Here is a 14,689-nt window from a genome sequence, read left to right as displayed (position 1 = left end):
ATAATGGGACCCTATCACTTATGGGGATAGAGGAACAGCAGAGTGCCGGTGCGCAGGCACAGGACAATAACGTCTCTCGGGCTATTGCTCTGCTAAAGCGCACTGGGGCCCCCCTATTCCCCTATCCTCCACTGTTCCCACCTGTAGGGTCCCACTCTTCTATATGTCTCTAATGACTCTACGTGTGTGTCATCGGTGGCACCATAAACGACTGCCGATACGCTACGCACTGTTCGGGATCCGTTTATCTTCGTCCCTCGTTCCTTTCAATTCCAGTGCAATTTTGTGTCGAGTCAAGTACATGCCCAATGCAGGACCTTATTTGAACGGACAGGTGCTTTTTGCAAAGCTCCTAGGTTCTGTCAAAAAATAATCACGCCACCTCACCGAGGAAAGACAGCGTAAACTGAGTGCAGCTAAAACAGCTCAACACGGCGTCATCACCCTTAAAAACAGCGTCAATGTTTCCAAGGTTTGGTGGCAGGGCAGCATGACAGTATCAGAATACAGTTGAGAGCACCCTTCGAGCACTAACTAAGAAGAAGCCTTGCTTTCTACACTTTTGTTTCGTGAGGACTAGTTGACCTTATAAACTGAGATACGCATCAACAGCTTTATAGTTTACTTTACGAAATGGCCAAGATAAAAAAAAAATGGCGAAAGTAAGGCGTACACTGTGACGCGAAAATTTAACTGCGCCGTTCCTCAGGTGTAAGCACCAAAAAGTCACCTCCGATGTCATCGACCTTAGTTGTGACCGCATCTCGTTGCATCTGGAATATAAAAGATGAGAAAATGTTTTTCACACTGTGGCCCTGAAGGAAGAAAGCAATTTGTTCGTTTTCGAATAAACCTCTAGCAGATTGGAGAATTTAATCACAGAGACAAACCGTTTATAACTTGCTGATAGTGTCTCGGGAGTCTTCATGAGTGCAGCTCTTAGTCCAGGACTGCTGCGGTGGTTGCGGCAGCTAAGGCCCGTTCGGCAAGTGAAGGCTCATATCCGTATACCCAGCTGGACAGCGCTACCTCCGACTGCTCCGGTGTGGCACTGTGTATGATTGGAACTGCAGGGTTGTGCTGGCATCCCCGTGTGGTGTGGTATAGTGTGGCTATCTCTCCGCACACAGAGAATTTAGCCTGCCGTTAGAACAGTAACTATTTAGAAATGTTACTGCATGAGAAAGTGAAATGATTGCGAAGCCGTTGCACTGTGTTACGTAATTCCACCGTTTCGCGCCACTCTACGTTGTAGATGTGAGCCTTAACACTGCGCTTCTGCGTTTCTTCCCACCCTTACCGCAGGAGGCAATCTTTCCTCTTGCTCCTGTTGCGCTGCGCCGCAGCAGCCAGCTCTGTCGGCCGCCGCCTCTGAGGAAGTCGCAATAGCTCTCGCTGCCGCCGATCCAAAATGGAAAACGGTTATCACAGACTCTCGCCGGGCCTGTGAACATTATCTTGCAGGCGAAATATCACCTCTTGCCTCGCAAATTCTAAGACGCGCTCTCGCCGATCCAACTCGCACAAAAGTGATCTGGGCTCCTGGCCACCAGGGTCTACGAGGCAATGAGGGCGCTGATGCGGCCGCCCGAGCGCTCACACACCGGGCTCCTCATCCTAGCTCTCATGGCTCAGAAGCTCATAAACCGCTTCTGCGGTTCCGCGAAATCCTAATTTATTATTGCGACAGCCACCGTCTCTACCCGGCACCTGCCAAGGGGTTGAGTAAGGCGGAGGAGCGAACTCTGCGGCGCCTGCAGACAGGAACCCTTCTCTGTCCTGCAATAGCAAAACACTTCGATCCGAACACAGATGGGCGCTGCCCGCACTGTGGAGAGATCTGCGATATCTTTCACATGGTGTGGGCATGTACTCAAAATCCTCACCTTCCCCCCTCCCCGACCCCCACCCGAGAGGCATGGGAGACTGCCCTCCTCAACTTCTCCACACTGGAGTCCCAAAGGGCTCTGGTCAAGCGGGCGCGAGACGGGGCCTCGTCATGCGGTGTCCCGGACTAAGGATACCGACCATGCAGCAGGGTTCTTTTTTTTTTTAACCCTCAAGCTCTCTTTGATTAAAGTTTTTCACCACCACCACCTCTACAGGGCAGCGTTTCCCGTTCGCTCGCTGTCGTAGCAATGCGCTACGGTTGGCTGCGGTGCTTTACGTCCAGCTATTTGCCGTGCATTTCTATACGCCACCAACGTGGTTCAATTGTTATAGTGCTCGGCTGCTGACGCTAAAGAAACGGGGTCGGTCACGGCTGCATTTGGATGGAGGCGGAATTCTAGAGGCCCGTGTACTGTGCGATGTCAGTGCAAATTAAAGAATCCCAGGTGGTAGAAATTATCCGGAGCCCTCCACTACTGTGCCGCTCATAGCCCGAGTCCCTTTTTGACGTTAAACACCATGAAACTACCATGAAACCTATTTGCGTTATCTTTAACCCCTCCCTTCCCCAACTACAACTGGATACAACCACCCCCTCCCAGCTGTGCGGAAATCTACTCGAACGTCACGGACCGAAGGTATTTCTCCATTAAAAGCTTCCGCTTAATAAAAATTCAAGGGGACACTTTGTTGACCTAAAGTGCGATGAGGCGCAAGCCTTAAGCTCAGTGTTGCCGCTTGTGTCACTGCTGTGTGGTTAATATGTGTGGTTAAGATGTAACATGTTCGCCTGTAGGAGTTGAACGCGACAGCGACTTGTAACGCTACCAGGGAGTCCACGGAACGCCATCGCCCATTCGGCTCTACACCATGCTAGACGGTAAATTGGTTTTTGAGGAAAGAAAATTATCTCTCTCTCGCATATCTCGGTGAACACCTGAACCTCGCCGTAAGAGAAGGGAGGAAGATGGGAGTGAACGAAGACGCCGTATTAGCTAGACGCTCCTTTGTTCATTGCAAGCCATCGAGCTGGCATGGCGGATGAGATACAGTGCAAGTAGGTTTTTGAAAGAAGAAGTCTTTGCTTTCCGGTTTCTGAATGCGCGCTTCAGTTTGGAATATCTTTCTAATGTCACGCGTAAGAAATTGTTAAAAGATTTGCTCGACTGTGTCTTCCCGGAGCCAATCTATCGATCTATGTATAGTGGAGGCCAAGCAGGAAATGTTTTAAAAAGAGTACGAAAAATGTTGGTGCCAGCGGGTGTGAAGACGTTCTTCTTCAAGTTACACACTGGGACGTTGCCGGTTAAAACATGGATGGAGGAAAAGGGATTGTTTCTACCATGGGGTGCTGACTGCTTGTTGTGTCGCAAACCAGAGTCAATAGAACACGTTTTTATTGATTGCTGGGATGCGCTGCTCTTTTGGGACGTGCTCCAGCGTACAATAAAGAAAGACTTACCCCTAACGCCGTATGGGATACGATTCCTGGACATAGAGCCGGATCTTTATAAATATGATGTAATTTTCCTGCTTGGCCTGCACAGTATTTGGCGAAGCAGGATGGCTGTACGACACTGTGATGAAGATGCGCGTTCTGTCCGCGATTACTTCAAAGAAAACATATTTAAGCTACGTGAAGTGTACAAGGAGCTATGTTTTGGAGATGAAGTTATCGAGTTGATGGGAGAGTTGTGTTCCCTGAGACAGTTTTGATTTTCTCACGCGAGTGAAACACATGTCCGTTCTTGTTGTTTGAGTGTGCAGCGCAGAACATCTGTTTATGATCTGTTGTAATCTGTCAAAACAGGCAATAAAGACAAAAAAAAAAAGCTGGCATGGCGGAGTGGTTAGCGTGCTCGTCTCGCACTCCGGAGACCCTGGTTCGATTCCCCAACTCGACCAATTTCTTATCTGGTCTGACTACAAAGGTTAATTAGGCTAATTGGTCTTTACCATTGTTCTAATGCCATCCATCATGTCCCCTCACTCACCTGCCAAGTGATGGAGCTCACTAGAATGTTCGACACAATGTCTATAAAACGTCTAGAAACGTGTAAGTATTAACGATGGTTAGCTTTAAGCGATAACATATTCAGTAATATTCTAAATTTATCAACCCCACTAAATAAATAAATAAATTAAAAAAAATCCCCTGTGCCCCTTGGTTTCTGCGGCTGTTGGCTTCTGTCATATCTATAACGAGCCCCTCATTCCCTTCCTTTGTTTGCTTAACGATGGTTAATGATTGTTAAGCATGACTTGCACATTTCGTGATACTAGTTAGTGATAGTGGACATGACATTAACTAGTACACTGATTAATTAGTGTTAGTTAAGGTACAGGCGCAGTGCACAGTCCCACATACCACTTCTTAACTGCTACTAATTACCAGTTAGTCATTTAGTCATTGAGTCAACGATATAATGAAATTCCTTTACATCATGTTCCGATAACTTTCGATTGCACCCGATTAAGCGTCGATTGGCATATGCCCATATCAGGCATTCATCCGAAACGCGGACACATTTGCTAACACGTCTTGGTCACGACAGTGTGAGGAATTAAAGGCTTTCGCCTTAATAACGATATCTCAACTTACATGAGGCCGTACGTGCCGACGAGACGCTCTGGAACGCCGAACTGGTTTTCTGGTCTTGAAATGGAGTATATGGGTCCCACGGCGGTAACCACGCATAACAAAGGGTCTTGAAGAGGTAGTGTAGCTGCCTTCAGGTGTCCAGGGGGTCACTGAGCCATCCGTGGTGCCGTCAGTAATGTCTATCGTCCACTCGCGAACGTCGTCTAAAATGTTGTAAGTGGTAGTCTTACTGCGCCTACTTCCAGAAGTGCCCCGGGTACTACGCCGCGCCCCAAGCTCGACTTTCGGCTGTTGGCCACCGGTGTTGCCTTGGTCGCCGTGGGCCCGTGACGCTGATGGTCCTGCGATCTTCTCCACCCGCAGCCGATCTTCTGCTGCCTCTGTGTGCAAGTCTTGCAGGTCGCCCCCTCGGTTTATTGCCGCAACAAAAACCATGGCCCATACCGTGACACAGACAGCTGCTGCGGCGAGCACTAAAGCCACGCTGTAGCCACTCTTGCCTCGGGGTCTGTTTTGAAGAAAGGCGGTTGAGGAAGATGATGGCGGTTCCGCTCCGTTGTGGTCCAAGTCCAATGGTGAAGGCAGAAGAGCAGATAATTGGGGTCCCCGGAGGGCAGCAGGAATTACACCGGCGTCTGCGATCTCGGTGGGGAGCATAGGCATGCTGGGCCTTCCAGTACCGTGATGTCGGACCACGGAGTGAAGCATTTTGTCTGATCTCACGGACTAGGACTTCCTGTAGGTACCCACAAGGCACTGTTTCTTGGAGGAAAGGCGGCACCTTTTTCGGGCTTTGCGGTGCCGCTTCGGGGGCTAGCAGTGTTGCTCACCTGAGCTGGTGTACTTGTTGTTATCCTTATAAAAGATGGCACGTATACCTGCACTGGAGGATCGGCCAAGAATCGGGAGGACTATGCCCAAGCGAACGCGCTCCTTCTTCTCTTTTGTCGTCAGATGCCTGTGCTCGTGCGACGCTGAAAATTCTACCAGACTTCGCACTGCACGCATGAGAAAATTTAGGGGGCACTTTGACTGTCTAAAGTGTGTAGAGGCGAAAGCGTTTTCCGCACCACTTTGCCTATGTGACGCTGGTGACGTCATCACTTAATGGCGTCACACATAACTGATAAAGAAGGACTAATTAGTGGCCAATTACTGATTAATGACTAAATACTAATTAACTGCTAATTATAATGACGTTTAAGCTTCGCCTTTAGGAGTGGAACGCGACAGCGTGTTGTAACGCTGCCAGGCAGTCCACGGAACGCCACCACCCGTTCGGCGTGATGCCTTGCCCTCTGAACGCAACGCCCCCTAATGGGAGAGTAAGTGATCAGTACCATCATTATCAGCCTGACTCCCACTGCAGAGCAAAGGCCTCTCCCATGCCTGTCCAATTAACCCTGTCCTTTGTCAGCTGCGGCCACTGTATCCACGCATACTTCTTACCCTCATCCACCCACCTAACTTTCTGCCGCCCTGTGCTACGTTTGCCTTCTATTGGAATCCACTCCGTTACCCTTAAGTACCACAGGTTATCTTGCCTTCGCATTATATGTTGGTTGATTGAAGTCTGGGATTCTGAGACTTGGGAGCGCTAGGTTCTAGACAAGGGAACAACACACAAAGGAATAACACAAGACGCGCTCGTGTCTTGTGTTGTTCCTTTGTGTGTGTTGTTCCCTTGTCTAGAACCTAGCACTCCCCAGTCTCAGTATGCACAACCAACTAGCCGCCTACAAAGCTTTCTTGAAGCCTAGGGTTGTCCTGACTCTATTAGCGATTACCTTAGTAAATACCTTGTAAACAACTGACAGTAAGCTAATGGGTCTGTAGTTCTTCAGTCCTTGACGTCTGCTTTCTTATGAATTAAGATAATGTTAGCGTTCTCCCAAGCTCGTGGTACGCTCGAGGTCACAAGGCATTGCATATAGAGGATGGCAAGTTTTTCTAACACAATCTCTCCTGCGTCCTTCAACAAATCTGCTGTTATCTGGTCCTCACCAGCGGTTTTCGCCCTTTGCATTGCTCCTAAGGCTTTCTTTACTTCCTCCCTTGTTACTGCCGGGATATCCCATTGCTGTGCTCGACTGCCTCTCTCAGTAACGTTCTGATTACATCGTTACTGAATACATTTGTTGAAATTCTCCGGCTACCTTAACTATCTTATCCATATTGCTAATGACATTGCCCTCTCTGTCTCTTAGCGCATACATCTGGTTTTTACTTATGCACATATTTTTCTCTTTACTGCTTTTATTTAGGCTACCTCCGTTCTTTAGATTATGCTCGATTTTCTCCATGTTAAACTGCCTTATGTCGGTTACCTTGCGCTTATTTATTAACCTCGATAGCTCTGCTAGTTCGATTCTGTCTGTGGAGTTAGGCGTCATCATGCTTTGGCCTTTCTTAATCAGATCTTTAGTCTGCTGAGATAGCCTGCCAGTATCCTGTCGGACCATCCTACCACCTACCTCTGCGGCACACTCCGTAACGATAGCTGTGAGATTATTATTCATTGTTTGAACATTACGGTCGTCTTCTTTAGTTGAAGCGGAAAATCTGTTCTGCAGCGAAATCCTGAGTTCCTCTACTTTCCCTCTTAACCCTAACTCTATCAGTACAACAGTGGCCCGGCCCCCATCTAGGGATTTTAGGGAAGAAAAGTCTATAAATTTCTGCTGCAAGTGCGGCAAAGATGTCCTTCTAAAGGACTCTCTCTTCTGCTAGCACGCTCTCTTGTGTTTACAGGCACACTCATTTGCTCCTTGCTTGTACAAAACGCAAGTAGTTGTATAAATTTTTTCCGTGCCTTCCTCGTAACTGCATCTCCTCTCTTCCTCGTCCCTTTTCCGGCCCGACCACTCTACCTGAGTCCCAGCACTGGCCACTAGGAACGCTCCGCATGAAAAAGAAAATCCTTGAGTTCATGAATGCGTCTGATGACATTGTTCTTTCCCCTAGTAACAAGGATAAGCAAGCTGTGCGAGCCGGGTAGGTGCTTCAGTACAGCCTGCGCTTATTTCATTGAGTTTATCGTTTAGTGTCCTTGCAATGAGTTTCTCGCATCCATAGATTTAGGTCTATCACCAATGAATAGGAACGACAATGACAGCGACATCAACCGTGAACGAGAATGAAACAGGGCAATTTTATTTTTAATTCGAAGACTTGCTATGTGGCTTAAAAAGAGACTGTCGATAAGCTGAAGTAGGTCGTGGAGGCTTTTCTTTTAAAACCAGAGGAGGCTCCTGCTCTTAGTGTTCGATACACTAAGAGCAGTTCGATAGCAGCACCCGTCTTCCAGAAAGAAGTTATCAGCGAGCGTTTCCCTACCCCGCGTGGACTTGCACGTAGCCTGGACCCTGCACGTGCGAACACAGGAAAAGAGTGGGAACGCCGCTCTCCGACATTCCAGCGTCTGCGTGACGTAGATGGCATCCTTCTCTCAATAAAAACACGTGATGGGGGCCTGTTCCCTGGTGAGAGAGTGTGTGATGGGTGCTACAGTGAACTTTTCAGGACACTCCTTCCTCTGCAGGCCCGGTCCCCATCTAGGGAGCCCAGGGAAAGGAAACCATATAAAACTCGGCGCCGAGTACGCCCGAGTGGCTCCTCGTCCTCGAGCTCCCTGTCATCGAGACTATTTTACTGAGCCACAGTCTCATTTGCTGTTTGTACATAATGTAATTTACCTTTATAAAGTTCTTCTGCTTCTCTTTCCCGCAACCTCGTCTCCGACCTGCCTCATCCCCTCTCCGGCCCGACCATGATACGTGATCCGCAACACCAGCTATTTCTACTGCGCATTCCGTAATAAAAGCTGTGAGATTGTCCTTCCTTACTTGAACATTAAGGTCGTCGGGCTCCGTTAAAGCCAAATATCTGTTCGATTTTGCTGCTTTTATCGCTTTTATTGCTTTATAGTGTTCATCACCTTTAGCTCATGTTTTCATTCATTGACACGACTGCTATGAATTCCGGTGACCGCGCAGCCTTTATCTTCACGTACAGCCCCTTTGTTCGACTACATACTGATTGCGCCTCCTAAATAAAATTTAGGTTACAGTCAGCGTCCGTGTGCCCTTTACCGCTTCCGTCCCTTGCCTTGCGTTGTATATTCGCCCTAGAACAGTGCGAGACTGCGTTGTCCAGCTCGGACCCCAAAATACAACTCTGTGTGACGGGCATGGCCGAAGAGGTCGCTGCAAGCATGAGCTGTGTAGCCACCTGACGTCCACTCTGGAGGACAGCGCACTATGACCTGCAATCCCAATGCCCCGTGGTTGCCATCCTCACACTTCCGATGAATAAAGTTGTTCGACTACCGCCCCTAGAGTACAGGTTTACACTGGACAAAAATCATTCGATCCGACCGGTGCATGCAGCTCCGAAGATGTGCTCGAATGGACATAAGAACCTGATGCTCTTTTTCAACCTCCGTGCTTCTAAAGAATTCCAGGCTTCCTATGAAGGGAAAAACATCACTCACTGGGCAGTTTTTTCAGCTTATTATATTCTCGTCAAAAGCGAGTGACAAATCCCTACATCGCTCTGTCAAAAAATTCACACTTCATATCAAGGCGCCACTGAGAAGCCGATTCTGACCCGTACGTAGTCTTAATTTACTGTGAATGGGTGGTAAATAAGACGCTAGACTCATTCGCCGCACCATGGTTGCTGAGAGGCGGCTCCGATGCGATGGCGAGGTTGTAGGCCCTGGCCACGGCCTCTCTGGAGGACTGAGAATCGTGTCCCCGCATCGCGGTCACATCGCTTTCACCGCGTGCGGCTCCGTGCACGACGATATCATAGTCAGACACGGCCGTGGTGGTCATGAGTCCGTTTCGGACCGACAAGCCAAGGCGGAAGACAAAGAAGAACAGCAAAATGCCCGTGAGAAGTCCCAGGACCATGATGAGCGTGCACGACGCTGCCTGGGTCATTTGGCTGTCGACAAACAAATGCATTGACTGCTCCATAGAGATCGGAAGTCGTGCCGGTGGTCCATACGCCATCGCTTGCATGGGCACCGCACCGAAGTGCTGGTGGTTGTAGAGGTTCTGTGGCGGGTTAAGACGTGTGGCCGCCGTGTGGAACATCTCGGGCTGCGAGTAGGCCTGATGGTGGTGCGCTGCTTGGAGCGCAGGGTGTGGTTGGGCCGGCGCCGCCTGGGCTTCCTGGGGATGTTGCTCTAGCGGGTTCGGCGGCCTCCCTGTGGGCAGTTTGGCCTCCGGGCCGCTCAACGCCTCGGCTGTTGCCACAAGTCGCGCCGGTGGTGCACCTGAATTCACCGCTACAGATTGCTGCGACGGAGCTCCGCCGCCGGGAGCGGGGACCCAATCGAAGTGTTTCAGTGGCCACTGCCATGCCGCTTGGATGTCTTCGGCGTCCTCGGGGCGAGAAGCCGAGGTCCCGGGAGCGGCCGGCTGCTGCATCGTTCCTCTTCTTCTCAAGGCATGTGCAGGCGCGCAAGCGGATGCGGTATGATGGAAGTATTGCCTTTTTTCTTTCTTCAAACCGCCTTGTTGTCCACGCGCGCATATAAAGCCGGACCCAAGAGAGAAATAAAAAGAAGGAAAAATCACCGCTATGCGTTTGATACAGCGTCCAAGGGGAATATAGAGCGATGGACAGAATACCACAATTTGCCGCTGTTGGTTGCCCTACAAATTGTTTATCAGTATAAGAGAATCAATTTCAGCAGGCCTGTCTAAGTGATCGCCAGCAAACGTCAGCACGTAAAAAAATCTTGTTCGGCAGAGACACTTAAGGCTGCTTGCGTGTGAGAATGCGAAACATTCAAGTGCTCAGTCATGATGCGTTGCAGAACGACTGAGTCATGACTATCACTACGAGACAAGACTATGCACACTTTGTACAAACTCTGTACACCTTACATTATGTTACTTGTAAAATGCTGGGTCATGCTCCGTTGCAGAATGACTATGAGACTATGAGTTATCAGTCACGCTTATACTACAAGGCACAACTGTAAAAATGTTGTTGCAATCTTTACACCCCTTACATTACATTATTAGGAGAGTGCTGATTCATGCTACGTCGGAGAATGATTAGGACTACGGACATTACTATGCATTTCGTCTGCAGTTCATTACTATGCATTCCCAGTCCGTCACCTGTACATGTACACTCTCATATTATTCTTCATTAAAGAAAGAAAGCTGCCCAGAAGACTCGTGGAGGAAATGGCACAACTAACGCAAAACATAAAACCAAAGCAGTTCCGCTGTTCGCCATACTGGAAGGTCTCCTTCAGCAGATGCAACCGTGGTCATCACAGATTACGACACCAACTATCTGTGTTACTTAATAAACAAAACACTTTGAATATCACCCCTGACATACTAAGTCCTCGATATTGGAAATTGCAGTATCCGATATGCTTCCGCCAATGTGCTACAGTCGTCTCTGCTAAGCAGTGCTGTTTATAATTTTTTCTTCCTAACTTAATTTTGAGCGATTATATAGTAATGTTTGCTGCTGTATTTTGTACTACTGTAAACTGATACATGCTACTGCATTTTTGTGCTATTACAAGCTAATGTATGCAACTGTATTACTTGATGAATAATGCTGTTGTGTATACATTTCCCCCCTAATTTGCATCTTAACATACGACTGTGCTTATGTTTTTCTTTTTTTTTCGTGTGTAGAAAATCATTGCAAAGCTTGCGCAATTTCGTTCTTTGCTTCTGCTGCAGGCAAAAATGTACCCGGGGGCTTGGTCCTTGTCAAGCAAACAACTTTATCGGGTCTTTGATCGCTCTCCCAGCCTCATTTTGATTGATGCAAATAAAATGATTAATTGATTGTTTCCAGAACTCTACACATCTTACCTTACGTTTCTTGTAAAAGTGCTGAGTCACTCTACATTCCAGAATGATTATGAGTTACTAGTCATGACTAGGCATCTTTTTGTACAAACTCTATACGCGTTACATTACATTTCCGCTGAGTCGTGCTACTTTGCAGAATGATTATGATTCATGAGTACGCATATTTTGTACAAGCTCTATACACTTTACATCACGTTTCTTGAAATGTGCTGAATCATGACACAGTGCAGAATGACTGAGTCATGACTCAAGACTGTGGCTATGAGTGATGACTTTCAAAGTTGATATTACGTTACATTTTATTATCCACGACTATATGTTCCCTGAGATGTGTTGTGACATAGTACATCGGCGTTTTGACCGCAGACGGTGCTCTGCGGACGTGTTGACCAAGTCTTTTTCTCTGTCCGTGTTTTTTTTTTGCGCTTGTACGTGTCTGCTCTGCGGAAGTTTGCTTCTGGTCTAATGGGACAAATAATGTTTTCGCATTAATAATTATCTTTACTTCTACGATGTTCATGTGCATATCTCCAACTTACAAACATGAGACCAGTCATTTCATAATACTAGTGGGCTAGCGGTTACGGCGCCGCCATGAAGAATTGTCTTTTCTACCGGCCGTTCGAAAAATTGGTACGAATTTGTGGTCGTGGTAAGACGTGCGAAGCTATGAATTGTTGGGTTCAGCGTCCGGAAGCGACACTTGAGGTCTGAGCGACGCCGTAGTGGAAGGCTGCGGGTTAACAACGTGCGCTTTAACGTGCGCTGGCATCTCACCGAATAAGGGTGCTTTTCCACTTCGCTCCCTTCGAAATGCGGCCGCATCCGACGAGTGGCTCGACGTTAGTATCATAATATTCTTTAACTTAAAGGAATTGTGAGGGAAGACTTCACGGACGAGGTTTATTGCAACCTGCTGCCAGAGACGCGCCCAGAGGGAACAGCCCCAGTAACTGCTAACTACCGAGTAACTACCGAGGCAAACGAGGTAACGAGGCGGTACTCGGCAACAGAAGTCTTTCCCAGGGCAGCAGAAGTCACATCAAAAGAGCCTTGGTGCTTGCGAAGCAAGTTCAGTAACTGTTGCCGTTGCGACGCAGGGAGTCCTGGATTGATGGTGGCAGAGAGGATGGATAAAGAAACGTCCGCAGAAGGCGGCGTCTGAGGGGAGGGCACTGTAAGTACGACGAAGGAGACCGGATGAATATCCAACATCATGCAGGAATAAGAGGCTGCTTTCGGTAACTCAAGAGGTTCACGAGAAGTCTTCAAGGCAGCGACGGCGGCTGAGCCGTTTTCAAACTGAACAGGGCTAGGCAGCAAGGCGAGTGTGTTGATTTGATGGCGCGACGAGCACATCCCCATCAAAAACGGCATGACAAGTAAGCGTGACAATTTCTCGACACCCAGAAGACAAGACCGAATCAGCAACGGCAATGAGGCGATGACGGGCTTCAGAGAATCGATCACTCTCTGTCATGCGGACGATATGGTAGCAGCAAGAAATAAAAGGTCTTGCGGAAGACAAGAAGTCCCATTTAAAAATCATAAGGTGAGCGCAAGAAGAGAGTAAAGCAAATTGTATATGGTGACGGACACCGTCAAAAGAAACCCGCACAGTGCACTTAGCGGATGGGCGAACGATGACGTCGCTTTCTCCACGCAGGGGGATCCATCGTATGGTTTTAAGGCTGCGGCAATGACTCCGTCCGTCCGTTACATCTGAAGTGAAAGTAATAACTAGTCATTACCGGTCACAGGTCATTACTACCCATTCATTAACCAGTCATAACTAGTTAGTCTCAAAGGAAAATGTACAAAAGCTTCATGTGCTGCAGAAAAGGTTGCTTCGTACAATAGAAAATCTACGTAGTCGCTTTCACACCCATGAAATATTGTTACGAAGAAGACGAAGCTGGCAGTGGCGCGGGACGGAGCGCTCGCGCTAGGCCAGCGGCCATTAAATCGTCTCTTATCCATCGTTCATCACGCCTCATTCTTCGGCTGGCCGCCACGTAACATTTGGTGTGAGGTGCCGGGGTTCCTTCATCGCCATCCTGGTCCCGGAGTTTCGGCGTCCTGCGCCTGCCGTAGACGTCGGCCGTGAGTACCTGGTGCGCGCCGCCCAGCCGTGACCCAGCCCGCCCGACCTGAACCGACCTCGCCACTCACCCCAGCCACGTCCCCCGCCCGGACCACAGGACACGATGAACTGACGACGTTGCCGCGACCTTAATGACCCGACCGACCCAAGACCGACCCAAGACCCAAGACCCACACGTGAAGACACCTCCCCACTGCCCCTGCCGTTCGATGCGTCCAAGGACCTCGGCTTTCAGCTCCTGGCACCCTACGACTCGGATGCTTCGTGGACCGGGACTCATCCGTCTATAATCTCATCAGCCGTGGCGGCCAGCACCTCATCACCTTGCCACTTCTCTTCTGCCCTGGAAGCCATCGCTGAGTCACGCATCCCTTCGTCCATGTCTTCTTCAGTTTACGATCGGGACGATCGCTCGGTGGCCCCGGGTAATATTACGAAGAAGATGAAGCTGGCAGTGGCGCGGGACGGAGCGCTCGCGGTTGGCCAGCGGCCATTAAATCATCTCTTATCCATCGTTCATCACGCCTCATTCTTCGGCTGGCCGCCACGTAGCAATATTTTTAAAATATAATGTGATGCCTATTATGACAATGTATGACTACCGACTGAGTAAGCTTTATAAACAGGAAGTAAAGAATGGAGGTACATTCTTAAAACAGTTAACGAATCTACAAAGCACCCCGAGTCATGTCACCCGTTATAGCGAATACTGGATGGTACAAACATACCGCACAACAAATGGTCATCAAACACTGCAAAATCAGCTGCCGAGGTTATTAAATAAATTGAACAGAGAATATGTACAAATACAGATATGTATGTTTAAAGAAACCAGAAAATACTATATGTCCAAATGATCATGCCTGATTGTCACTGACAATCCGCAATTACATTTTTTTTCTGTTTCTTTTTTTGAGTTTGTTTATATTCTATTTATATTATTATTTAAATTCTTGAGTTTATTTATACTCCCATATCCTTTTCAACTGGATAATTTCTCCTTACACTAAGTGACCATGTTTACCTACCGGTTTTTATTGTATTGTATCCATGCTATTCCCTCCTGACGAGTGAACTGTAACCTTGGCTGTCTTTTATGCGAAGCATACTACTTTAGCTACCACTTCAGCCCTTCACCGTGGTTATGCGCCTCCAAATCGCGTGATACATGACGTCACACCACGTGACACGATGACGTCACGACAGTAGAGAAACGGGGGCCCACCTCGCGCC

General features: G+C 48.4%; 1 protein-coding gene across 1 annotated transcript; it reads right to left on the bottom strand.

Moving 5' to 3' along the window:
- Window positions 1–607: 607 nt before the first annotated feature.
- Window positions 608–5,965, bottom strand: LOC149341931 (uncharacterized). Its single transcript, XM_089542044.1, has 2 exons — window positions 4,493–5,965; window positions 608–773 (listed from the first exon to the last, which is right to left on the bottom strand). Exons 1-2 carry the CDS (start codon window positions 5,198–5,200, stop codon window positions 690–692), a joined length of 792 nt encoding a protein of 263 aa, XP_089398170.1. The 5' UTR covers window positions 5,201–5,965; the 3' UTR covers window positions 608–689.
- Window positions 5,966–14,689: the final 8,724 nt, after the last annotated feature.

This window comes from Amblyomma mixtum, chromosome 5, assembly GCF_055824585.1.
Source record: "Amblyomma mixtum isolate Tamu chromosome 5, ASM5582458v1, whole genome shotgun sequence".
NCBI lineage: Eukaryota > Metazoa > Arthropoda > Arachnida > Ixodida > Ixodidae > Amblyomma > Amblyomma mixtum.
Note: the sequence above shows the minus strand (reverse complement) of the source record. Positions and strands in the feature narration are given on the sequence as shown.

Coding starts and splice junctions, on each gene's coding strand:
- LOC149341931 (XM_089542044.1), bottom strand. CDS start 5,200: ATGCTTCACTCCGTGGTCCGACATCACGGTACTGGAAGGCCCAGCATG. Junction 774..4,492: donor GTCGGCACGTACGGCCTCAT/GTAAGTTGAGAT, acceptor TTTATATTCCAG/ATGCAACGAGATGCGGTCAC.